General features: G+C 38.3%; 2 protein-coding genes across 4 annotated transcripts; one reads left to right on the plus strand and one right to left on the minus strand.

Moving 5' to 3' along the window:
* The first annotated feature begins 286 nt into the window (after positions 1–286).
* On the plus strand, positions 287–9,759 carry irf5 (interferon regulatory factor 5). Of its 2 annotated transcripts, none has more exons than XM_077234564.1 (10): positions 287–798; positions 2,444–2,562; positions 3,549–3,671; positions 5,512–5,698; positions 5,785–5,810; positions 5,935–5,962; positions 6,046–6,477; positions 7,663–8,052; positions 8,578–8,696; positions 9,361–9,759. In XM_077234564.1, the coding sequence occupies exons 2-10, from the start codon at positions 2,512–2,514 to the stop codon at positions 9,547–9,549; spliced, it is 1,545 nt and encodes a 514-aa protein (XP_077090679.1). In that variant the 5' UTR covers positions 287–798; positions 2,444–2,511; the 3' UTR covers positions 9,550–9,759. The 2 variants fall into 2 exon arrangements, with proteins under 2 accessions (XP_077090679.1, XP_077090678.1); XM_077234563.1 differs by having other exon boundaries at positions 500–848.
* A 504-nt stretch (positions 9,760–10,263) lies between these two features.
* On the minus strand, positions 10,264–25,381 carry tnpo3 (transportin 3). 2 transcript variants are annotated; one of them, XM_077234556.1, is made up of 23 exons: positions 24,867–25,381; positions 22,548–22,748; positions 22,230–22,303; positions 21,851–22,007; positions 21,098–21,241; positions 20,835–21,010; positions 19,485–19,623; positions 19,260–19,406; positions 16,417–16,524; positions 16,163–16,254; positions 15,335–15,474; positions 15,053–15,244; positions 14,778–14,869; positions 14,623–14,699; positions 13,909–13,969; positions 13,678–13,818; positions 13,459–13,575; positions 13,199–13,293; positions 12,897–13,053; positions 12,635–12,802; positions 12,133–12,245; positions 11,500–11,592; positions 10,264–11,083 (listed from the first exon to the last, which is right to left on the minus strand). In XM_077234556.1, exons 1-22 carry the CDS (start codon positions 24,984–24,986, stop codon positions 11,532–11,534), a joined length of 2,772 nt encoding a protein of 923 aa, XP_077090671.1. In that variant the 5' UTR covers positions 24,987–25,381; the 3' UTR covers positions 10,264–11,083; positions 11,500–11,531. The 2 variants fall into 2 exon arrangements, with proteins under 2 accessions (XP_077090671.1, XP_077090670.1); XM_077234555.1 differs by having other exon boundaries at positions 13,897–13,969; positions 24,867–25,361.
* Positions 25,382–25,694: the final 313 nt, after the last annotated feature.

The following is a 25,694-nucleotide window of genomic DNA, read 5'->3' on the forward strand; positions in this document are numbered from 1 at the left end:
AAAATGTGTTATATATATATATATATATATATATATATATATATATATATATATATATAGTAGTAATGTACAAATTGAACAAAGGTAGACTACAACAAATACAAAAAAATAATATACACTATAATATATGAAATAAATAGTTCAAGCAAAAAAATTAAAATAATAAATAAAGAAAGGAATAGCCTAAATAAAACAATAACAACCCTCTGTCACTCCCTTTCGTTCCCTTTGGTCACATGACGTCTCAAATACCAACACAGTCACAGAACCCACCTAGTGAACAAATAAACGCATTGCAGTTTAAAGTCTAAACAACACTTAATATAACCTACGAACAGTCTTATTAAATGAGCATTTTTGTATTTTTGTCATTTGGCATATTTAGTGAATGTTTAGTTCATAAATTCTGCACTAATGGGATACCGACTTCAAAACAGCACTCAGCAGTGTAATACAACTAGTTTTTACCTCTCTTATTTTGCCTAATGATATGACCTATGGCATTTTCTTGTTGTGAAATGATAAACACTACAACACAGGGTCACAGGGCATGTATGGAAAATGAAACACGCACCACTTCCGTTTACATTGGCCCCTGTCATCCGGAAGGGTGGTACCTGTTCTACTTCTGCAAATACGTTTCTGTCGTCTCATGCTTGTAAAAAAAACCCAACATGGATAGGAGAGAGTCCTCCTGGAGAGCAGGGATCAGTCAGTCCACGGACACTTGATCTGCTGGAGCCGAGAGGACGAACCGACGCGGATCTGAACCTCACCTGATTTATATGAGCCCGCCAGGTAATCGCTGAACTGAGTCCGATTCAAAGTTTGGATACTTTTCACTGCAGGTAGGCTAAGTGATTTTAGGTTTGTTCAACATTTGCTAAATTTACAGATCGTTGATTCTGGGTGGGGTTTGTCGTATAAAATGTGGTTTAAGAAGTTCTGGGCGCATGTTATATTTGGACAGGTGGGAATTAAATTGGCGTTTTTGGCCACATTGTGGTTTCTCGAGTAATTGGCGATGTGTATCGTTTGTGTGTATGTTTGCATGTTACTCATTTGAAAAGCATAATATCAGTCAATATCTAACCCTTATCTTTTGCTTGTACTTTGAAACCAAAGCTATTTAAAGTTTTATTTGCATGCATTTGACCTCATTACTAAAATCTAAAAACAGAAAATATGCTATATTTTTATTTATTTAATTTAAAATAAATAAATTAAAAAGGAAATATTTATTATTTTAGGAAGGAAATGACATGACAATGAAAATAAATTAAATAATAAGTTACATTTATTTTTAATTTAAATATCTGAAAAGAAAGTGGGTGAATTCTAAACAAAAGTGCTTTAACTGCTGACCGTATCTTAATAGCATTGTCTCTATTAATTTAACTTTTAATTTAACTCGACACACGTTGCTTTTAGCAATATCTCATAACATAAAAATAATTTATTTGACTATATATAGTTCCTTAATTTTTTTATGGATGAAAAATAAATAAAAAATAGCTTTTTGGGGGACCTTCATTATTAACCCTATTATATGCTCGAAAAGTAGAGAACTGGGTTTGTTACCTATAGAGATAACCGTGCAATAGAGAGTTAAAGGAACTTAACTGGAAAACACTGAACAGATTTTCTTTATTTAGGAACTTCATCTACTTCTCTATCCTACACCAAATCAAAATTACTCTTAGCATTTGGTTAACAATTGTTCCTCATCAATTCATAATAAATGAATTTAGTAGTATTTATAACTTCCTTTGTGGGAGTGCAATATCAAGACACCATAACACTCATTGAAAAAGCTCACAAGAAGTCTCATGACTGTTAGTGTGTTTAATAAGAAATTGCCTTAAAAGTTTTACTGCCTCTTTTTCATTTCTGCATAAGTCAGATACACAGCTATTACATCAGCACCTTGGCCTTGGCCTTGACCCCCCATGCACCCCCCCCTCCCCCAACTTTAAAAAAAAAGCGGACTGTGCCAATGGTGGTGTTCGATCTTGGCTGTTATTGTGCTCAGTCATGTTTGACGTTTATTTACAGAGGTAACATGACCTCCCCGCTACTGAGCTTTTAAAAAACTAAATACCCATATCCCACATGCTTTCTGTTTTCCCACGAGCACCTGCTTTTATAGCAGCGATTTGAGGACTTGGCAGGGGCCTGAAGGCTCGCGTCTTTTCACATTTGTCATTGTGCTGCTTTTGTGCTAAAGATTTATTCGACTTATTGCCCTAAAATTGCCCTAATTTTTTTGTTGTTGTATAAGATGTTTTTTCAGCTTATCCATTTGTCAGCATCTCTTTGGTTGTGCCAACTTTGCAGATTCAACTTTTAATTATGTTCTTCTCTGATAGTTGCCAACTTCCAGACTAAATCATCAGTCAACAATGTAACTAGTCCTTTTTTTTCCTTCTTTTTTTTGCCCCAGTGCTATAATTGCTGACCAAAATAAGTGTTCACATTACCACCACTTCCGACCCCTCGTTTTCCAGCACCATGAGTGGTCAACCACGGAGGATTCGTCTGAAGCCATGGCTGCTGGCACAGGTGAATTGTGATCTATTAATCACATTGTAACCTTTTTGATGATGGATTTTAAAGAGATCGTTCCCCCAAAAATTATAATCCTGGCATCATTTACTTACCCTCATGTCATTCCAAACCTGAATGACTTTCTCATGTGGAACATAAAAAGCAGATTCTCTTTTAATACAATTAAAGCGAACGATGACCAGGTAAAGCGCTGTACATGAACAAAAAGCACCATGAAAGTAGTCCTAATTACTCTTATTATGCCATTTGCAAATTTTATTCTCACGTCAGATGACCAGTCATGACACACAAATGATATGAGTTCTACAGCAGAGGGTATGTTCTTTTCAGTGGATAACAACTTAAATTTGTCTTTTCCTCAGATGACATCAGAAACAGAATATAGTGCAAAAGTTGGATAGACTACTTTGACACCTATAATTTGTTTTAAAGGTGTGCATTGCAGAATTGTGAAATCCAGAAAAGTCAATAGGAATCCACGCAATTGAGATTCATAACACCCACACAGAGTTCATAACACTCTGAATTCGCTGCGTTAAGAGATTTTTTTTTTTACATTTTTGCTTAAAAACAAATTCAGTTTTTTGCTAAACCCCACCAAAATGGAGATTTTTGTTGTTGTTGTTTTTTTACTTAAAAGTCTCTGGTCACTGTATGCTTTCAAATTTGTGAGTTTAGTAAATGAAAAAATTGGTCAGTGTTTTAACCATATTTCCAAACCAACAAAGAGATTCATAAAACCACACTGGGGATGTACCATACCCCTGTTTCAAACACTTGATATAATCTTTACCTCATCACCAATGCATCAAACCGATTGGAAAGGTATCAGTGCCTGGCTGCCATCTTGCTTTCACCCATCCAGTACTTCCAGATATCAGCATCTAAAATGGAGGGAATAATAGAAGGAATATCATTTGAAATCTTGACATCCTGAGCAAGTTCTACATTAGTAAAGTAAACATTTCTCACTCCACCAGATTAACAGTGGGAAATATCCAGGGCTGCACTGGCTCAATCAAGAGCGCAGACTGTTCCGGATCCCATGGAGACACGCCACCCGTCATATGCCTACCCTGGAAGAGGAGAACACTATATTTAAGGTGAATCATATGGTTTTGGCATCACCCATGCTGTTTATAACCCTTTCTGTGGATGTTGCAATAGTACATTTACCCATAATATGAGCTTCAATTCAACAATTGGCCAAGATTGTCATCTGGATGCTGATGTAACATTCTTTGTCACAACCCTTAATCTGTTCTAAAGTTAGAACTAGGGGGAAATTTTGGGCTGCTTTAGAGTTTCAATATACTGAAAGCCTACTAGTTTAACTTTTCAGAATTTATTACTCGCAATAACAGAAAATGATTGAAAAGTGAACCGCTGTCCTTACATGCTTTTGAAAATTGAAACATTGAACCATTAAATGTCTGTATTTACGAGTTCTAGTTCAAAGATTTTTCAGTACTTTTGCAACCAACCTTTTTGAGAACTAAAAATTGAGTTTCAATTCCACTTGACTCAACTGCAGCAAGATTTTAAGAGGAAGTCATGAAAAGTTTAGAACCTTGAGGTTAAAGAACCTGTGAAAGCAAAATTAGAGTTGTTTTTTTGACAGTTTTGTTGCGTCTTTATGCATTGTGTATGCACAAACTCCACAATTAGCAGGGATATACTTTAAAATCAACAAATTTAGTCTTTCTGGAAACAGACCAAAATATTGTTGACTCATCCTGCACAATGCAGATTTTGCCCAATCAAATGCTAGAATAGGAATGCCCCACCCCTCATTACACTCATAATGGACTGTAACTTAACTTAAGACCCATTTGCCTGGTTTTACAGACAATTTTTAAGCCTAGTCCCAGACTAAAATACATGTTTGAGCTGTTTTAAAGGGTTGTTCACCCAAAAATGAAAATTCTGTCAGTATTTACTCACCCTCATGTTGTTCCAACCCCGTAAGACCTTCGTTCATCTTCGGAACACGAATTAAGATATGTTTTATGAAATCTGAGAGCTGGGTCACTCCTCCAACCTCCTCCATAGGCTTCTTGAGGGATTGAACTTGCAGGCCCCAAAAAGTTATTACAGACATCGTTAAAATAGTCCAAGTGACTACAGTGGCTCAATCTTAAGTTTATCAAACGACGAGAATACTTTTTGTGCGCAAAAAAACTAAAATAACGACTTTATTTCAACTATTCATTTCCTTCTCTGTGGGCCTCATTTCAGTTCACTAGTGTAAAAGCGTAGAGCTTCTGTTGTTGTACGTCACACGCATCACCCACATGACCAGCGTCGGCCAATAGTGAGCCTATGTATGACGTAGCTCTACGCAATCATACTAAGTTAACTGACTAGAGGCCAACAGAGAAGAAAATGAATAGTTGAAATAAAGTCATTATTTTTGTTTGTTTTTGCGGACAAAAAGTATTCACGTCGTTTGATAAATTTAAGATTGAGCCACTGTAGTCACTTGGACTATTTTAACGATGTCTTTAATAACTTTTCGAGGCCGGCGAGTTTCAATCCTTTTGAAGCCTATGGAGGAGTGATCCAGCTCTCAGATTTCATCAAAAATATCTTAATTCGTGTTCCGAAGATGAACGAAGGTCTTACGGGGTTGGAACAACATGAGGGGGAGTAAATACTGACAGAATTTTCATTTTTGGGTGAACTATCCCTTTAACTGAAAGCAGCTTGCACTGACCTATCTTAAAATTATGTCAGTGCCAGTGTTTTGTTTCAAGATGCATACCAGTAATGTATTTTTAAGGCACATTTATAAAAGCTACTTAAATATCCTAATTTAACCAAGGCCTAATCTAAGCTCTGTCTGTGAAACCAGGCCATTGTCTATTTAATAAAAAGAAAGGGACAAGACATGTCTAGACATTTCCCATAAGCATGCCTTCATTCACTCATTTTGCTCTGCAGGCTTGGGCTCTGGAAACAGGCAAGTACCAGGAAGGAGTAGATGAGCCAGATCCAGCAAAATGGAAGGCTAACCTCCGCTGTGCACTTAACAAAAGCCGAGAGTTCGGACTCCACTATGATGGCACTAAGGACACCCCTGTCCAGCCTTATAAGATCTATGAGGTGTGCGACCAGTCAGTCAATGGAGGTAAAGACCCGGAACACATGCCTAGTCAGTGAGGGATAAAAAAATGGATGAGCCAATAAATCATCTCTTCTTTTGTTTGTTTTTAGATGCTGGAGAGGAAGAGGAAGAGGAGGTAAGTGCTGAAGAGCATGGAGCGTGGATGAATAACTGTTGGAATAAATAAATTGTAAAATCAACATGATTTTTGCTATTTTCTTCATATTGTAATTGAACAAATTTTTTTTTTTTCATTTCAGCTGCAAAACTTTGTCAAACTCTCCATTGGTAAGATTTCTTCAATGTAGATGTCATTCGGAAAAAAATTGCGATATAAATCTAAAACTAAAAAATATTATTTTTTCCGATAGACCCTTCCAGCTACTCGGCATACCCTACTAGAGTTGACGTTCCGTTCACATCTTCTATTGGCGATGGCTATAATACTGCCCACCATAACCCTCAAATGAACCTATTAGGAGAAATTATCCATAATAACCCCAACGGAGGTGCTCCTATGACCACTCATCTTGCCCAGCCCGGCACAGGACCTCCTGAATTTTCCAATCACAGTGCAATCAAAATTGAGCAGGGATCATATCCCATTCATGGCGGAGGACTCTCGAATGGTATGGAAATGGGGTCTGGAGTCATTCCGCCTCCTGTTCTTCAGGATGTAGTCTCTCATTCTGTTGGCCCTCCAACCATAGTGGACACCCCGATGCAAGAGGTGCCATCTCAAGCGGAGAACCAGGTTCATCCCTGCATCTCAGAGCTGCTGAGCAGTCCACACATGTTGCCCTGTAAGCCTCTAATGCCTTGTTATTCTGGATTAATGTTGCAATTTATGATGAAGACATACCTAAATCTCAGAAAAAGTCTAGTCCCACCCTCTTATTTCGAGTAATGCTGATGTTAAATGACTTTGCAAGAGCGTGCATAGAGGCACAACATACGGTGCACACCTTGGCTGTATTATCAAAATTTAATTTGTTAGATTGAGAATCTTTTTTTTAAGAAATACTTCATCCAAAAATGAAAGGTCTGTCATCATATACCATCAAGTCGTTCTAAAAGACCACAAAAGGAGAATGTTAGGCTGGATGTTCATGCTGCTCTTTTCCATACAATGTAAGTTAATGGTGACCACAATTACAAAAAAGTCATTGCTATTTAATTATGTGCATTTTCAATTTTGGCACATCATGATTTGTTACGATGTTTAGCATCATTGACATCTGAAAGCATTGATGTCAGACCTGGCCTAACACTTCTTGATACGCTAGATACAAAAAGGTTTGTTAAATTTGTGAGCTGTTAAGAAAATGATCAGTGATTCATTTAAATATTTTTTAATATTAAAGGTATAGCGGAGGATTTTCTTTTTCCGGGTGGGTAGCCTATACTATTGGTCCACCTAAGTGTCAATCATTCTGGTGATATGTTTACGTAAGGCCGTCGTACGTGCTCGTCCCTTCTGCGCATGCGCACTTTCAGGTGTATTATGTGTGATATTATGTGTGAAAACCTTTTTTGTTCATTTTCGATAATTACAATGTGTTCACCATAGTATTTAATACACAAATGCAACAAGCTACTTCTCCATTGCATATCATGTCTTGAGTCCTCGGTCACTCAACACGTTTAATAGGCGTTCCATCTCGGGAGCAAATAGAGTGTTGCGCATGTGCATTTTTTAAAAAATTGGAGAGGGCGGGTCTTCTCTAAGATTCCGAAAGATCCTCCGCTATACCTTTAATATTTTTTATTTGTTTCTCACACAAACCTTACATATGGCTCCAAAAGACTTGGAAGTAAGACGGACCACTTTTACAATTCCCTTTGTATTTTATTTGCTCTTTATTGCAATTCATTTTTATTGTATGGAAAAGAGCAGCATCAACATTCTTCTAAACGTCTTTTTGTATTCCAAGAGAAAACCAAGAAGTGAATGATGATAAAATGGTCATTCTCTTTTTCTCTTCTAGTAACTGATCTGGATATCAAGTTCCAATATAGGGGTCGGACAGCTGGTTCTTTGACTGTCAGTAACCCTCAGGGTTGTAGACTTTACTACGGTAACCTGGCACCCACACCAGAGCAGGTGGAGCTGTTCGGTCCAGTCACGCTTCAGCAGGTGCTGTTTCCAGGAACCGCTGAGATCCCGAACGAAAAGCAGAGGTTCTACACCGATCATCTGCTGGATGTGATGGACCGAGGGCTGATTTTGGAGATCAGGGGACAAGATATCTATGCCATCAGGTTGTGCCAGTGTAAAGTGTTCTGGTCTGGGCCAGGTGTGCCTGAGCAGGGGCCGCCCAATCCAATGGAAAGAGAGATGAAGATAAGGGTCTTCAGTCTGAACAACTTCCTTCAGGGTACGAGGAACCAGTTTTGGATTTCAGTTATCATGATGTTATATTTATTGTGACTGCTTTACAGCAATAACAAACAATTGAGCATATATTAATTCCAACCCCATGTTACAATTGGCAACCTCTGGATTTTATTTGAGCTTCAAGTTTCAGAGTTTGGAAGAATCATAGTGGAAGTAATATTGATCAGAATAAATTATTAATTTAGAATATTGACACTATAAACCTTGATGCATGTAACACTGAGGCGACAAAACACATTCATTCTCTTTGGCAGCACAAGATTGACAAAATACATAAACTGCAAATTCAACACCCTTTGCTCTTTATTTTGTTGCACTTGTGCTAAAGAAGTTTCCTGTCTTTGGTGGGAAGTGAAAAAGAGAACTTAATGCAGTATATGTAAAAATCACTTCCAAACTCATGCATGAACTTCACAAGAGGGACCAAAAATGCATTTGACCACCAGAAATCATTGATTTGAATCGTTGATTTGATTTGTGATAATTCAGTGTTATTTTTTCTCAGATCTCATTTTGTATCAGAAAGGGGAGGCACCAACTCCACCACCCTTTGAGATCTACTTCTGCTTCGGTGAGGACTGGCCAGACAGAAAGCCCAAGGAGAAAAAGCTCATCATTGTCCAGGTATGAAGATGAAATCTATGTTTGTTGGTTTCATTTGGAGTGTGAAGATGCTAGTCATTTCTTTATGCAGGAAGGTATACAAGGTGTTCGTGCTGTATTGCCAAATTGAGTTGTTAGCAATGACGTACGGCATTGTATTTATAATATAGCATAGCTCTAACTAGGTGAACAGATGTTTCACATCATAGGTGTTTATACATATTGCATTTTACCCTATCAGCATCCAGGACTGGAGCATTGTTTTCACAATATAGCACAGATGTTTCACATCATAGCTGTTATTTTAGTGTATTTAAGACTATCAACATTGTCATAGCTGTTATTATATAGTGTCTATTAGCCAATCAACAAGAAGCACAACTATGACTATAATTTAACTGTCAAACCTAGCATAGATTGCTATATCAATTTTGGGGTGGTGATGGCGCAGTGGATAAGACACATGCCTTTGGTGTGAGAGACCCGGGTTCGAATCCACTGTTAGACACCAATGTGTCCCTGAGCAAGACACTTAACCCCTAGTTGCTCCAGAGGCGTGCGACATCTGAAATATAGCAATTGTAAGTCGCTTTGGATAAAAGCGTCAGCTAAATGAATAAATGTAATTTTCACCAAAAAAAGCATCTGCTCTTATTGAAGGTTTACGCTGTCATTTTTTTCCTAGGTGGTTCCAGTTGTTGCAAGAATCCTTACCGAGATGTTTTCAGGCGAGCTTTCGTGGTCTACAGACAGCATTCGGTTGCAGATCTCCAACCCCGACTTGAAAGACCAGACGGTGGAGCAGTTCAAAGAGCTCCATAGACTGTTGCAGTCTCAAAACACACACCCCACCTGGCCTCAGAACATCCATTAACTAAAAGAGGAACCCATGTTTCCATTACCTTCACAATCGTTCATTGCTTGCTCAAAATTGGAGGTCCTTTCGGCACCTTTGAACACTAGAATATATATATATAGGTGACCAGACCTCTTGACATTTTTTCCCCCATGTTTTTTTGTATGTCTTGGTTAACTTGTCTTTTAAAATGTTAGATTTCAATAAATACCATTGCAGTATTTTAAATGGTTGCTGGCATGATAAGGTTACCACTGTATGATTCACCCAATGAACATTTCAGCGTCTACTCGACGTTAGTACAACCTTAAAACCTTAAATAAGCTGTAACTCATAGATTTAAGACTCATTTTATGCAAGTTCCTTGCAAACATTACGAGCAGGCGGATAACATCTCCTGACATCATCCTATAAGGTCCGTGCCAGTAACATGAACCTGTCGGACTTGAACGGATATGACTACGTACTTGACTACATACGCTCATTCAGCAAATGGGACGCGGGAGGAGTGACCTGATGGTTAACACGTGCAATTGTGAGAGACGCATGATTGTAGGGCCTAAACAATAGAAGAGGGTTCAATTTACTCTGTGACTCCGAAAACAAGACCTAAAGGACCCATGTAACTTTCTTAAAATGAAACCTGGTCAAACAGGTTCCTAGAGCTGCAGAAAAAGTGTAAATCAGTTCTCAAACACACAAGTGCATCGGAAAAGATACTCGAGACAAAGATTAGTTTGTTCCTCACAATGTTGGATTTTATTTCGCCCAATCAGCCGGTCATGCTCCTAAGATGATCTCAGAGTCTCTTGAGATATGCCAACATAGTGAAAGAACAAAAAAAAAAAAACACCTGCCAGTCAGTCCCCTCCATAATTTACAGCATAACCTGTACGGATAAAATCCCAGCCAACTTTAAAAAGATCAAGGGTGACACCAACTCTCCCAAGATTCTCCCCTTTGCAAATGTCCCACAGGCGCAGGCTGCTGCTGTGACAATCTTTAGTTTGGTAATCATTTGTATGGCACTGGCAGCAAAGCCATGTCTTGATCTCTAAACACACGTCCATGAAAATAAATCTCCATTTTGTTTTTAAAAACGTACAAGTCTTTTTTTTTAACGATGCATTATGATTTGCAACCAGGCACATCCTTATTTGTTTTTTTTTTGTTTTTGTTTTTTGATGGATCCCCAAAAATCCGACTGATGCAGACGTTGAAATGGGTGTATACGTTTCAATGTCCATTCGATGGCCCACCCCCTCTCAAGACGACGATGTCCCTTCCGAAACCCCTCTCTCGCTGTAGCTGGCATCGGTGTACTTGGAGGGGTAAAAGGGAGGGATGGGGCTGCGGTCTTGAGACACCCACAAGGCAATTTGCTTTTCCTGAAACCCTGCCACTCCAAAGCTCCAATCCAATTGGTTGGCTCTCCCATGGTGCCAAGTCCCACAAATCCTTCATGCAAGAGTTCCCTTTAGTTTATCAACAGTGGTCATCATGGCTCCCTTTGCCACTTCCTCCAAATGTTAGCAAAACAAAAAAATCTGACCTGCAGAGGAAAAGAGAATTTTATAATATCTTTATCATTTACAAGACTTTTCCAGTCTTTGTGATGTAAAATATATTTTTTTGTCTGATTGTGTGAAAAAAAATATAGATTGGATTTGAGAGGAGAAATCCAGGCTTGAGTATATGTTCATTTAAAATGTAGTTTTAAAAAAATTACAAACGTAAGAATGAGATATTTCTAAGTTAGATTTTTCTTGTTTTAAAATAAAAGAGCAAAAAATTCATTACATCTCATTTAAATTAATTGATTTAATTATTATTTAGATAAGTAAATATATTTTATTTCCTGAAAAAAAAATCCCTGTTACACAAGGAGACAGATTTATCCATCATTTCCTGAAAAATATTTTCCTGTTGCACAAGAGACACATTTTTGTTTTAATATGATTCTCTCACCTGGTCTTGCAGCATCAGCAGGTAAAAGACAGCTATCGGTACAGCCTTGTAAACTCTCTTATAGCCCAACAAACCTGTTTACATTCCTCTGCACTGGGGTAGAGAGAACAAATTAGCATCAATTTAACAAACTACTGAACAATAAGTTGGCCTATTATTACTAAATCACAGTACAAACACGCGCCGACAGGATGGGCGAGCAATGCAACGGCACTGCATCAGTCTGGCGTGGTTTGGAGTTTCCAAGAAAGGCTGTGACTCATTCTGTGCTGTCAGAATATGTATTTGGCATCTGTACATGACACCACGCTGGGAGGCTCCTTGTTTCTCAGGTCAAGACTTGCTGAAGTATGAGATACTTCACCCTCCTGGACGACTGGTTATGGGTACTTGTTTAGGCTTGCCGTGCCGAGCTAATCGCAAGGAAAACTGAATGTGCACCAGCTTGCAATACCTCAAAAGACAAATGCTGCCTGTAATCAACACTGATGAGCACTAGACTACTTTGCATTGTGGACAAAAGCACTTTTTAATTAGGGAACAGGCCAATTTCTTTCGGGAGTGTAATGAAATTATTCTAATGCCAGTGCTGTTAACGAAGGCTCAGGTGACGGCAGGCACAGACAAACTCACCTTGTGACCTGCTTATGGAAGTCTGTGAGCTGCTTGTGTGTGACTGATACAGCGCCTCCTGCTGTTTCTTTTGGAAGACCCTTCAGTGCGGTTTCCAGCCAGCGACAAAACGTCTAGACACAAATAAACATTTAAAAAGTCTTTAAAAAAGTAGAAAAACATCTTGTGGTTATCACAACATAAAATAATAATAAAATTAAAGGAAAAGGAAATTAAGGAATTAAAATAAGATGCAATTCAGCCACAAATTTTATTCAAGGTGATGAGAAAAGCACTGATACAATTAAAATTAGACTAAATAACAAAATTTAAATAAAATGTAAAAAATAATAAATAATAATTTTGAAAAAAACTTTAAAATTTAAATACAAGACCTCCTGTCTGCTTTAATGCAATGCAAGTCGCTTTACATAAACGAAGCTGCCAAATTAAATGTAAATATGAATCTGTATTTGAGCAACGTTCAAAAAGCGGTGCGTGTTCAAAGAGGTTGAAAACATACCGGCCGATCAAAGAGCATGATCTCCCAGAGTACCTCCGCCACATCAGGCAGAGTGTAAGGCGGCAGGCAGAAACAGCAGGTGTTGATCAGCTGAGTCACTAGCTGCTGCCCATGCTGCTCCATCGCCTGGCCAATCAGACGCTTTCGCACCTCAAAGTCATCCTCATGCTGAAAGAGAGGAAAATCAGTTATGTGCAATGGATGAACAGGAACGACAACGTAATATACAAGGTCTTTCGATTGGTTCAACAGTGCCACTTACGTCATTGGAGACCCCTGTGTGAATAAGGTCTCTGATGAACTTCATAACGCTGCAGTTGGCATCTCGATGGTCCAGGGTGGTGGCAGCGATGGCACACTGGATGATGTGGATGATAATATTGCTGCTCAGTAGCGTGACCGGACTGCGCTGGACAAACCTGAAATAATGAGAGAAAATGGGTGCATATCTTAAAGTACATTATTTTGGTGTGACAAGTCACTTATTTTGAGCTTGTTTTATCATTTCAAGTAGCTTGTTTTTCCTAACACTTCCGCAGAAGTACAAAAACACAAAACTGGTACCTTGTGGCGAGTCTAAAAAGATCATCCACTGTGTCCGGGTGATTGCGCAGTCCATTAGGCTGTTCTAACAGCTGGAAAGTCGGCATACAGAGAGCCTGCAAGAGTGTAACACTGATTTAATCATCATCGCAGCACAAGACGTAAAATAAGAACAGCATTCTGTCTGTGCCGTCATGACTTCTTTGCTCGCTTTCATCACTTTTGCTTGGTTTGTCCCTGGCTTATAGGTTGTTAGACTGGAGTATGTTTGTATGCGTTACCTGTAGCATATCCAAAAGGCCTTGTCTACATCCTTCCTCCATGCCATACTCGTCCACTAGAATACTGCCCAGGTACAGAAAACAGGAGTGAGGGTACACCTGGTACACGCTCACCATCTAAAACACACAAAAAAAACATCTTTAAGACCTACACCAGCTCTATATTCCAAAAACACAGATACAGATCAAAGAACATTTATTTTTAGGGCACAAACACACCTGAGTAACGAGTGGCTGTAATAGAGAAGCAGAGCCTTTGCCAACGCAACGCACTGCAAATCTCAAGCAGCGGCAGCAGCGCTCCACTATCCGGTTATCACCCTGATGGGCATTCAACGTCTCTGACAACACTGGCCAGATCTACAACAAAGAACAGAGATGAGGATCAGAAAGAAACTACTTTAAAAACAGACTTAAATAATGTGTCAGTTAACGCACATGTAAGGGTACCTCTTGAATGACTTTCTGGCAGGGGTGTGTTTGTCCATTCTCTACTATGGGGTTTGTGTGTCTAATGGAGAAAAATAATAATAAAAAATTTAAAAAACTGCTTTCACAACACATTTAACTTATTGAAAAATAACTTTTACAGGGAAACAATGGATTTTTATTCATTAATGCTAATGAAAGACTTTTCTTCACAATAACATCGATGCACGGATAAATTGTGCAAATTAAGATCAAGAAAATATTGTGTCGAATTCAGATGCCGTACCATTTAATATCCTTTGACATCTACACTTTATATTAACCAATTATCTGCAGCAAATTCTACACTCGATTTTTATCATTTTCTGAAGTCTCAAAGCCATGATACAAGGATTATTTTTGTTTGTTTTTAACACCATGACAGCTTCTATGGCTTAATTTTTCATGGCAAAATCCAGGTTTAAATATTAAAATTAATAGTAAAAGTAAACTAATAAATAAACAAAAACGAAAAACCAATCAATCAAACAAACAAATCATCAGTCAATAACAGAAACAAATCCATGTACAGCTAATTAATAGATTAAACCACTAGAAACCTTAAAATCATTTTCAAGAGTGTTAGTAGGAAACAACGGTTTTCTCAGAGGCCTAGAAGTAGTCACAATCCAATAAAACATTTTACAAACAGTGAGCTCTGGCATAAAGCGCATTGGTGGAAAGGTTGGGTCTAACCTGAAGATAACAGCCAGTCTGTCCAGCCACACGGTGGGGTCTGATGACTTCCCACTGCTGGAGTCCTGAGCCAGAAGCTGGACACAAAGACAACACATTACTTGATTGAGTTAAAAAGACAGTAGACATACAGACCAGTGTCACGAGCATCTAACCTTCTTCAGTGCCATGACCTGAACTGCACACAAATCGCTCAGACACTCCGCAATCTTCTCCAGGGGGAGTCGGGCCAACACCAGCGCCGTACCTGAAGTAAACCAATCACACCACTTAAACAAAACCAGCCATACAACAAGGGCATGACTAAGACCAACAGGAAAGCGTAGAACGCTACTTAAAAGTGAACCGTGTGGAACACCAGCTAACAATCAAGGAATAACACAAAAAAAAACTACAATTAATATCTTTGAAGTGTAAAAGGGCACCTCACCTTTCAGCAGGCCAACGGCAGCATCCGTCGACAGGGCAAAGGAGTCGAGAGAGCGGGCGATGTCCAGCAGGCCCTGGAAGTGCTGCGCCATGTGGTCTCGACACACCGAGCAGATGTTGTGAATGGCTTTAGCTGCCACAGAGGCCAACGGCTTCTCCCGCAAACCCTTCATCAGGAAGTTCAAAACAGGATCTGCCAACCCAATACATACATCATGAACACACAGAGAAAAACAAAACATCCTGCAGATGAAGATCAACTGGACTCTTTTGTGACAGTCACCTAACATGCAAGGGTTCCGGTCGATCACTTCGCTCATTTCTCCAACCAGCTCAATGCTGGTGTAGCGGACAGCAAGATGGACGGTCTCGGGAAGCAATACTATCTGCTCCAGCACCTCCGTTAGGGTGGGATTGTTTTCACTAGGAACGAGCAGAGGGAGACATTTTGGCATTACAAACACTAGCATTAAGCTTCATGTTCTACAGAATAACCAGTTTGAAAAAGTGTTTTGGACATATGACTAGGGCTGGCTAAGAAAACAGATTTAATGATTAATTGCAATCTTCATTTGAACGATCCTGCAAATTAACGCAAATTCTAGTGAGTTGTCTTCAAGGGATGCACGTAAAAACAAACATTTAACTTAATAGAACCGGCTCATAAGAAAATTTTGTGAATCTTAAGGAACAAATGACTCATGAACAAATGACTCATAAGGAACTGTTCTTTAAAAATTTATCAAAAAAAAAAAAAAAAAAACAGCACAACCAGTGTAGCCTGATTACTGAAACAAAAGACGGAGCTGATTCTTTAGAAGAATAACTCAGACAAGTTATTTATCTTCTTATCTTATCAAATAAAGAGCTTGTGAATCAGGATCTAAATTAATCAGCAAATCTGTATCAATTCAATTCCTAGCCCTACAAATGACAAGAATTTATTTTATCGTGTCGCTTCACTTAGTACCATTTTAGCTTTAAAACAAAGGAAAATAAGATTTTGAAATATATATAATCTGCCAATATATTACTCAACGCTTGTGCTTTAAGGACTACACCAGGCGCAGGAAAATGATGCTGCTGAGTCATGACTGAAAGTGATACTTACGGATCGACACTCTTAGCTATGGAAGCCATGATAAACAGAACGGCCTCAGTTACTTCCCATGGGGGGTTTCCCTCCCTCAGAGTCGAATACAGCTGACGAGAGGACACAAAGTGTTTATAAAAAGAATAGGTAACTTTGATTAAATATTCCCTCTTGTTTCTCAGGAAACCATGCTAAATTATGCAATCACTTTGGGTTCTTTCCCTCAAATCATTTTCACTTCATGTTTCTATTCTTGAAACTATAAATTCTACCTGTGAGAAACACTCCATGGAGCCGACTAGGAAAATCACATCTTTCACAAGATCAGACACTCTCATCCTGAACTCCCCAAAATCATCTGTGTCCTCTGGGACTCCCTCCTGTACAGGAAACACAAAATAAGAAATGAAGTAAAAAATAGCTGGAAATCGTGAACCTCATTCATTTTTATAGCACATGATAGGAGCCATCAACAGCCAAGTTTCCATCCACTGGAATATGCGTTAAAAAAAGATTGCGAAACCATTGTCTCCAGCTTGTTTCCATCTAATAGGCCTTTTACCGATAATATGGTGCACGTAATGACGTCATCCCTAAAAAAAGTTTTATTCTAAAGCTAAAAAAATATATTTAACTTTTCTTTTTGTCAGCTTTGGAAACTCAAACAGCCTTCATTCGTTTGACATAATGCTGCACGATTAATATCGCAATCGCGATGTCAAGCCTATGTGATTATATGATGCAAATTGCTGCGATTTTATTAAATAAATAAATGCATGTGTGGACATGACAACCCATTCTCTTTGAGAGCCGTTTGCCCATTTTCTATATGTCTAATAAAAAGATGACCAGTCAATTACAGTTTAGGCAGGGGCACGTGTGGCGCGTATGGTCACGTCGTGACCTTTTTCCGGTGTGCAGCGCAGAGAACACAGGTGAAGATGATGTAGAGCAAAAAAAAAAAAATCTACCTGTTATATCGCGATTTTTTGGCTATAAGATAACCGACACTGAGCAGAGCTGCTAACTCTCACTCATTCAGTGTTAGACTCACGCAATCACACGCCACAAATCCATTTTCTCACGCAGAGAAACAAAAATCGCGAAGCAAAGAGGACACTGACAGACTAGACCGAAGAAGTTTATTTTTGATAGGAAACAAATTCTCAGCTCTCAAATTCTGTCAATTTTATAACAAAATTGAAACAATAGCGTTTGGCGCTTGTAAATGTGACGTGACAGATCGTGGTCGTGAACCGAACATCTCTTACTCTTTACTAGTCAATAAACACAAATGAACAATAGGTGTGTTGAAAGATACAGTAGCTACAACTTACCGAAATGTTTATGTCTCATACATAATATCGATCGATCAATCAGTGTTTTTCAACCGCGGAAAGAGGTCAATAAAACAGCTGGAGAACAATGTCACACACCGTTATAATTACCTCAGGAAAGCCACTTGATAGCATGTTGGTTGGCTAGAGAAATTATATATAGAGAGGAGTATTTTGCTAAATATGTGTGCACACATTATTAAAAATGTATTATATTTTTACTTATATCATTATAATATTGTAACAATGTTATTACAGCCTACTAAAACCACATATTTCATTTGTGTTGTTATTTTTAACCTTTCATAATAATAATAATAATAATAACAGCTGACAGGGCTCTTTATGTATACAACATTAGTTGAGTTTTTTTTTTCTTGAGGAAAAATATTCTCTATTGTACCTAATATTTATCCAAATGAATCGATATTGAATCGGAATCAAATCACAAGATTTGAATTGAAATCGTGAAATTCGCGTCAAGCAATAATAAAAACCGTAGCCTACCAGTCATTGTACCATGTAAACATTGTAACATGTCACTAAACTTAACAAAATTCTGTTTAGTTACCAAACGTTTAGACAATCACAAATCACTTACACCAAAAATGATCCACAGACTGAGTTTATACAAAGCATATGTCACATCCTGCTTAAATGTCCCTGTTTGTCTGGACAGAATGTTCAAAGTATCTTATTTCCATAAGCATACAAATGTTCTTATTTATTGTTTTTTTTATGCTATTGTACTATTCAGACAATAACAAGCTTGCAGTAATGCAAAGATGTCATTATTTAATTTTGTTAACACTGTGCATTTAGTTGTTGCTGGTAGTTTGTGTTGAGAAATACACATTTCAGCATTATCACTAATCTGTGTGTGCCTTTTCCTTGAGGACCAAGCAAGTTGACTCATGAAACCATTTGTGTTATATATAGCAATCACAATATTGACCACAATAATCGCAATATGACATTCCCCTAATCGTGCAGGCCAGAATCTGACAGATTTTTATTTTTGATGAGCAGCAGAGATTTTCAAGGCGTATATTTCCCTCATCCATTTGAAAAAATGTATTATACATTATTAAATTGTATATGTATACATACAATTATTTTTATTAACAAGTGTTGTGTTTTTTCTGTACTTCGTTATAAAGACTATTCAAAAACAGGTGCAGTTTTGTATCATTTTTCTGATTAACTGTAGATTGAAAATAATGCTTATTATTGGTCTTATTTTTTAAAATGGAAACAACAACTGCCTATTCTGAATTTGTAAACACATATTATATATATATATATATATATATATATATACACATACACACACACACACACACACACACACACACACACACACACACACACACACACACACACACACACACACAGGTTAGCCAAAGTTTTAATGCGCCTTTGAACTACAGAGAAACGGTTCTTTAGGGGGAGCAACGGCACAAACGTGGATGCTGTAATGTATAGGCAAGTGAAACCACATTTATTTGCGTTAAAGCCCTTTTTCTCAGCAAAAAGTGTTTCCAAATTAATTTTTCACAACATTTGAAGTATCGATCTAGAATTTATGTGCTAAAGTTAAACGGAAAAAGATTGTCAACATTTGCAAAAAATTACCGATAATTAGCATTTCTATCAGCTATATAGGTAAACATTTAGATGCACTAAACCTTTTTTTGGATGGAAACCTGGCTAATTAATGATTTGCATCTTTCCTGTGAAGAAGCAAGCGAGACATGTGGAAAGAGAAGAATGCTCACATGATCTGGGTCAAGTTGGCAGTGGCGGGCGAGACTGTGAAGTAGCCTCTGTATGAACGGCCTGAACACTCTGTGCAGCGCTGGATCGTTCATTTTGTAAAGATGCTCTCCCAGACGGTACCAGAAGTTGAACGAGATCTCAACCACCTGTTGAAGGACACATATACATGCTCACCTGTCATTATGGGTGCAGACGATTGAATACTTGTCAGCCTTCACACTCACCTCATACTGGGGATGTCCAGCACAAATAAGCAGCATCTCTAACGTGCGTAGATCTCCCATGCCCTGGCCAGGAGTCCTTACTGTCATCTCCAAAAACGTCTCGCACAATTCAGTAAAGATTCGGCAGTAATTTAGCACCCTGTGGTAGAAAAATGCAAACAAGATCCAAAACCATACCAAAAGTGAGCTTCCTACTTCAGGAGCATGAATACGCTGCTTTTAATATTACATTATTTTGACAAAATTATAAGGCTTAGTGAGGTTTCTTTCAATGAGAAGGAAAGCTATTAATGCATTGTTTAAATGGAAAAAAAATCAATCTTTAAATGTTTTTTATTAATATATTTCCTTAATACCAAATAATATTGATTAAAAAAAGTTTTACTTTTTCATACTAATTCACACAATTTTTGTGTGCTATGTATTTTCATGTTTAGAGTATTGCGTAGTTTGAGCTTTTAGCATAGTAACATGCTAACATAAAACTACTGAAATCAAATTCCAAGTCAGGTCTTTGGTTTCAAGTATTGTGCAATTTGAACTTTTAGCATAGCAAAATGCTAACATCAAACTTTTGAAATCAACTGAGTTGAGTTTCCCATTTAAGGAATTTAGCAATTTGAGATTTTAGCATATCAACCTGCTAACGTCAAACTTATATATATATATATATATATATATATATATATAAATCAAGTATTGTGCGAATCTGAACTTTTAGCATTGCAACATGTTAATGTCAAACTATATTAAAATCAATTCAGCAGAGTCCTCCGTTTAGTGCACTGCGCAATTTAAGCTTTTAGCTTAAAGCCAAGCTAACACCAAGCTCTACTTAAATTAACTGTTAGTTAAGTTTCCAGATTAATTTAAGACACGATTTGAAATTTTAGCATAGCAACTAGCAAAAGCTATTGGAATCGACTGATTCGAGGCTCGCATCTTAAGTATTGCACAATTGGAGCTTTTAGCTTAACATGCTAACATCAAACTGTATTGAAATCAATTGTGAGTCCACTCTCCAGTTTATTTCCAAGTTTTTAGCATAGCAACATGTTAATGTCAAACTATACTCAAATCAATTAAGTAGAGTCCTCCATTTAGTAACATGCTAACATCAACTCTATTGAAATCAATTGTGAGTTGAGTCTCCAGTAGGCTTTGCGTCATTTGTTTTAGCTATTCATGAACACCGTTCAAATAGTCACTTATGATACCATGTGACTCAAAACGCTGCCTCATAAGACATCTATGTAAGCAGCATGCAGCTCACTGGGTATGGGAACAGAGCCATTGTATTAGAGGTCTGCATGATCTGCATACATGGATCATAAACAATGCCATACATACTTGTCGAGGTCCTCTCGGGCTACGGCCATGTGGTAGGCCGTTTCTAGGGTGAGGACTCCCTGGAAGAGCTGCATGGCCAGGGGCATGTTTATGGCCACGTTCTCAATTGCGTACAGCGCTGAACACACACAGTCTGACGCCGCCTCGTGCAGGTTTGTAGACGTCTCATCCCTCTGCTGCAATAAAGAGGGGGAAAAAAGTTTTTTAAATATAAGAGAAAGGGAGAAAGAAACTGAATATCAGATTCCATTTGCGGATCTCACCAGCACTTGGAAGAGAATCATCAGCAGTTGATTGTTGGCCATGAAGTTGTTGTCCAGCACTCCTAAATTAAACCAACTCCCCAAACATCGGAATATCTTGATAAGCATCTTCTCATTATGTCCGGACTTCTCCGCACATGACACCTGATCATGGAAATGCAACAATATTAGCCAAGCTTAGTTTAGAATCAAAAACCATGCATTTAAATCAGGAGTGTCCAATCCTGCTCCTGGAGGGCCACTGTCCAGCAGAGTTTAGCTCCAACCCTAATTTAACACACCTGAACTAGAAAATCAAGGTCTCGATAGGCATATTGGAAACTTCCAGGCAGGTGTTTTGAGGCAAGTTATATCTAAACTCTGCAGGACCAAGTTGGGACACCCCTGATTTAAATGCTTATGCAACATCTAAATCGTTAAAATGATTTGCATGGAGGAAATGATAGCACAGAACAATGGGTAGGCATTATTAAAGGAAAATAAAGTAAAAGCAACATATGAAGGGCCTAAAGAAGAAATGTTTGTATTCCCTCCAATTGTATTACTGCAAATTTAAAAAAGTAAATAGTTGAGTCCTGCAATTTGCTAACAGCCATACTGGAGGGATGATGACATAATATGATGGTGATTCACATCACTTGCATCAGCACCATTACCATTTGGCTATGTACAGACAGGTAAGGCATCTTGTTTAGGTTGGGAAGAGGACAATAAATGATAGAAACTGCTTTGTAGATAGAATAATGTCTGCACCAGAAGAGTGACCACTGTGGTAGAGTAGTAGGCCAGATCTTCAATGATCTCTGTCCGTCGATTAGCTCCGATCCTCAGAGAGCGGCTATGCACCTCCTCCGGCAAAACCGTGAGTATCTCAATCAGGAAAGGCATAGAGGACACATCATTACTGTACCTGGAAGGAGTAAAATCAAGCATTGGGTAGATGATAAAATTTCAAGGTGTGACAATGAACAACTATTTTAAACAATTCTTATTACACCTTTATGGAGCTCATATTAACTAAGACCATTTGGATTATTTGTGCATCAGGTGATTACAATCAATGCTATTAAGTTAATTTTACAGCCAAGCAAACCTAATTCTGACTCTGTAGAGGTCTGTAGAAGATTCTTACTTTTCTATGAGGGTGTGAACACAGCCTTTCCACGAGGCCATCTGAAGAGCCAGATCTGCGATTGCCAATGCAAGCTGGGAGAGAGAATGACATTAGAGCATCAGCGTCACTTTCTTAACAGCTCTCAATATGTAACACTGCAATGTGGTCGTGATCGACGGTCCCCATCAACACCTCACACTGCATGTTCAATATACAATCATTAACAGCAGATGTTTAAGGTCATAAGGACTTGCATTTTGATTCAGCAATCACAGGACACAAATCAAGTATGTTTAGCAGACACGACCCCTGGACCGACAGACGCTGGGACATTACCTGTGTGACGATGATGGGAGACAGGTCTTTGAGGTTCTGGATGTGAGTCAGGAGTGAATCTCTCAGTGCAGTGTGGGTCTCTGGGGGAAGCTCGTAGAACGCCGTCTGGATCTTCATCTTCATCGTCTGGGCTGCGAAGTAACACGATTCCACGTCCTGCTTCAGCTGCAGGAGCTGATCTGAGATCTCCCACGCGTACATCTGAAAGGTTCAGCACAGAAAAACAACTTCAGTGAGGAGGTGCCAATAACATTGATGATTTGTCCATTATGAGACGATCAATGCATAATTTCTGTTTTAGGATTTTTAATGACTAAATAGTGCTAGAAATGATTACTTTACATCAATAGCCTTGAATAACCTGTAATAACTCATTTTACATATATGATCAGCATTATATCAGCCAGCCCACTCTCTTGTTAGTACTATGACCACTGAGTATCAAGTCAGACCAGTTGTATTTTGCATAAACAAGTAAAAGCGAAACTTAAACATCAGATGTGTCACAACAAGATACACATTACTAATGCAAATAAATCGAAACATCAGGAACCAGGAATTCATTATGTGTAACCAACCGGAAGAGACTGTCTTGGTAGATCAGCATGTGTGAGGAGCAGGACAATAAACTTAGTGATAGTTTACCCAAAAATTAAAATTCTGTCATTAATTACTCACCCTCATGTCGTCACAAACCCGTAAGACTTTCGTACATCTTCGGAACACAAATGATCTTTTTGATGAAATCTGAGAGCTTTGTAAATGGTAATGGTAAATGGTAAATTGACGCTTTGACGCTTCAAAATGTTCATAAAGAGATCATAAAACTAATCCTTATGAATTGATCAGTTTAATCAATTTTCTGAAGAGAATGATCGCTTTATATAATGAACAGATTTAATTTAGGCTTTTATTCACATATAAACATTCACCAACTTGTGGTAAACGGAAGCTCAAGCATGTTCGCTTGTCGTGCGAGAATCAATGAGGTTCATTATTGTGTGTTTCTCAGCACATTTGAGCTTCCGCAAGAACCAATGAGGTTTGATCTTGTGAATCAAGCAGGTTCGGTTGAGGGTCTGATTGTTCGCTTACCAATGTTTATATGTGAATTAAATCTGTATATCATATAAGACGATCAAGTCTCTTGAAATAAAATTGACTAAACAGCTCAATTCATATGAATTAGTTTTGCGATCTCTTTATGAACTGTAGCTGTCAATGGAGGGACAGAAATCACTCACATTTCATCAATAAGATCTTCATTTGTGTTCCAGAAGATAAAGTCTTACGGGTTTGGAATGACATGAGGGCGAGTAATAATGACAATTTTTTATGGATGAACTATCCCTCTAAGTGTCAAGGTGAAGCCATGCAATTCATACTGACATCATAATATTGTGCCACATATTGCAGGAGAAGTTGATTCTTACAGAATTATGAGGTAATTTAGTCTTGTACAATTTTCTTCTGCAAAAAAGCAACACATGTCTTGCAAAATCTCACCCACTGGTTTGTGGTTTGTAATTTTAACACCATCCATATCATCTATATTACAGTTTGCTGAGAACCAGTAACCCAAAGCAGAAAGGGTGAAACGGAAAACTAGTGGTGTTTAATGCTGAATAGAGATGGCATAAATGCATATATACCGGACTTACAATCGTAGTATTGATGTTATAACATTAATATGTAAACCAGCCTATGTCTTATGATGCACAGAAATGCTCTAGAATAGATAGCCAATTCATTTTGAATTCAACCTACCTTGCCAGTAAACCGTGTTTTAGAACATGGTAGCTGGTATTTAGCTGGCACAAGATGGTAAAGCATCTTGGACCAGCAAAAAAAGAAAGAAATTTTTAATTTTAATGAAAATTTTCATTCCTGTTAATGAGGTGGTCAATCTGGTTTCTAGAACATGGTCAACCAGCTAAGTTAATGCACAGCTATAAACTCGCTACCATGTTTCAAAACGCAACTACCAGCTTTCTAACAGGGCAGTCTATGTGATAAATTCGATTTCCGCAAGTATTTATGTTTAAAATATGAATTTCCGCTAAACTTGCTGCCTAAATCCACCCATAACTCGACCATCCAACCACAGACAAGCTAGATGGATTTAGCAATGGATACAAATAAACCCCCACAAGAGCCCAAACACATGTGACCACCTCCACTTCCAAACATAGCAAATGTTGACGTTTTAGAAAGCTTAATTTCGGTCTAAATGGACACGGTTTGTAATGGATAGCATATTGTAAATGTTAATTAGTGAGTGATGGTGCTGTGGCGCAGTAGGCCCGCTAATGAACGCACCGATCTCTGCAGCTCTCCCAGCCAGACCGAGGCGCGCTCCTTGCCGGCAGGGTCCGGGTCGTGATACAGCGCCTGCACGGCCTGGTAAACCAGCGGCAGGGTGGGTTTCCCGCCTTCCATGGCGCTCTTCTGTTTCTAGAGGATGTAGATATGGGATAAATGACACGGCTTGCGCTTCTCGGAAGGTAGTAGACGCGCAGGTTTACTGTTTATTCGGCCCTCGCGTTCTCCGATCTGGCCGCCATCTCAAGCAGACACAGGGCGCTCCTGTCAAACAAGTCCGTGTAGAAACCGAGGCACAGGAACTATTAATTAGTCCAGACCAGAGCGATTTTATAATAACAACGCGCTCCTCGGACAGATTTTAGAAATATATCCACTTATGACGAAGAATACCACAGATTTGAATGTGTTTTAATGTTTGTGAATTTAGCATATTAGTAGGTATTCATTCTACGGCGATAATTTCATTGTAGACACACCCACTGTGAGTGTGACATACATTCTCATGAAACAGTGACGGAGCAATAAATGTTCCAAATGGGATTCGTCAGGAATCGATTATGGTTAAATTGTGGGATCGTTTCTGATTCCAACAGAGCAGAACTAACAAACCAGAATTTATTATTTCAGAAAACATGTTTAATTAGTATATATTGCATTAAATATAAAAAGGTAAGGTTTATATTTTTATTTATTCAGTAAAATACCAATGATTACCACAACACCTTTACAGCACTTTATATGAAAAGCAGTCAGTGACTTATCTGATTTATGTCGAATAAGTTAAGTCTTAAGACAAAAAGGTTGGACAATGAAACTGAAACT

This window comes from Siphateles boraxobius, unplaced genomic scaffold (assembly GCF_051911475.1).
Source record: "Siphateles boraxobius isolate OS27281-9 unplaced genomic scaffold, OSU_SipBor_1 19, whole genome shotgun sequence".
Taxonomy (NCBI): domain Eukaryota; kingdom Metazoa; phylum Chordata; class Actinopteri; order Cypriniformes; family Leuciscidae; genus Siphateles; species Siphateles boraxobius.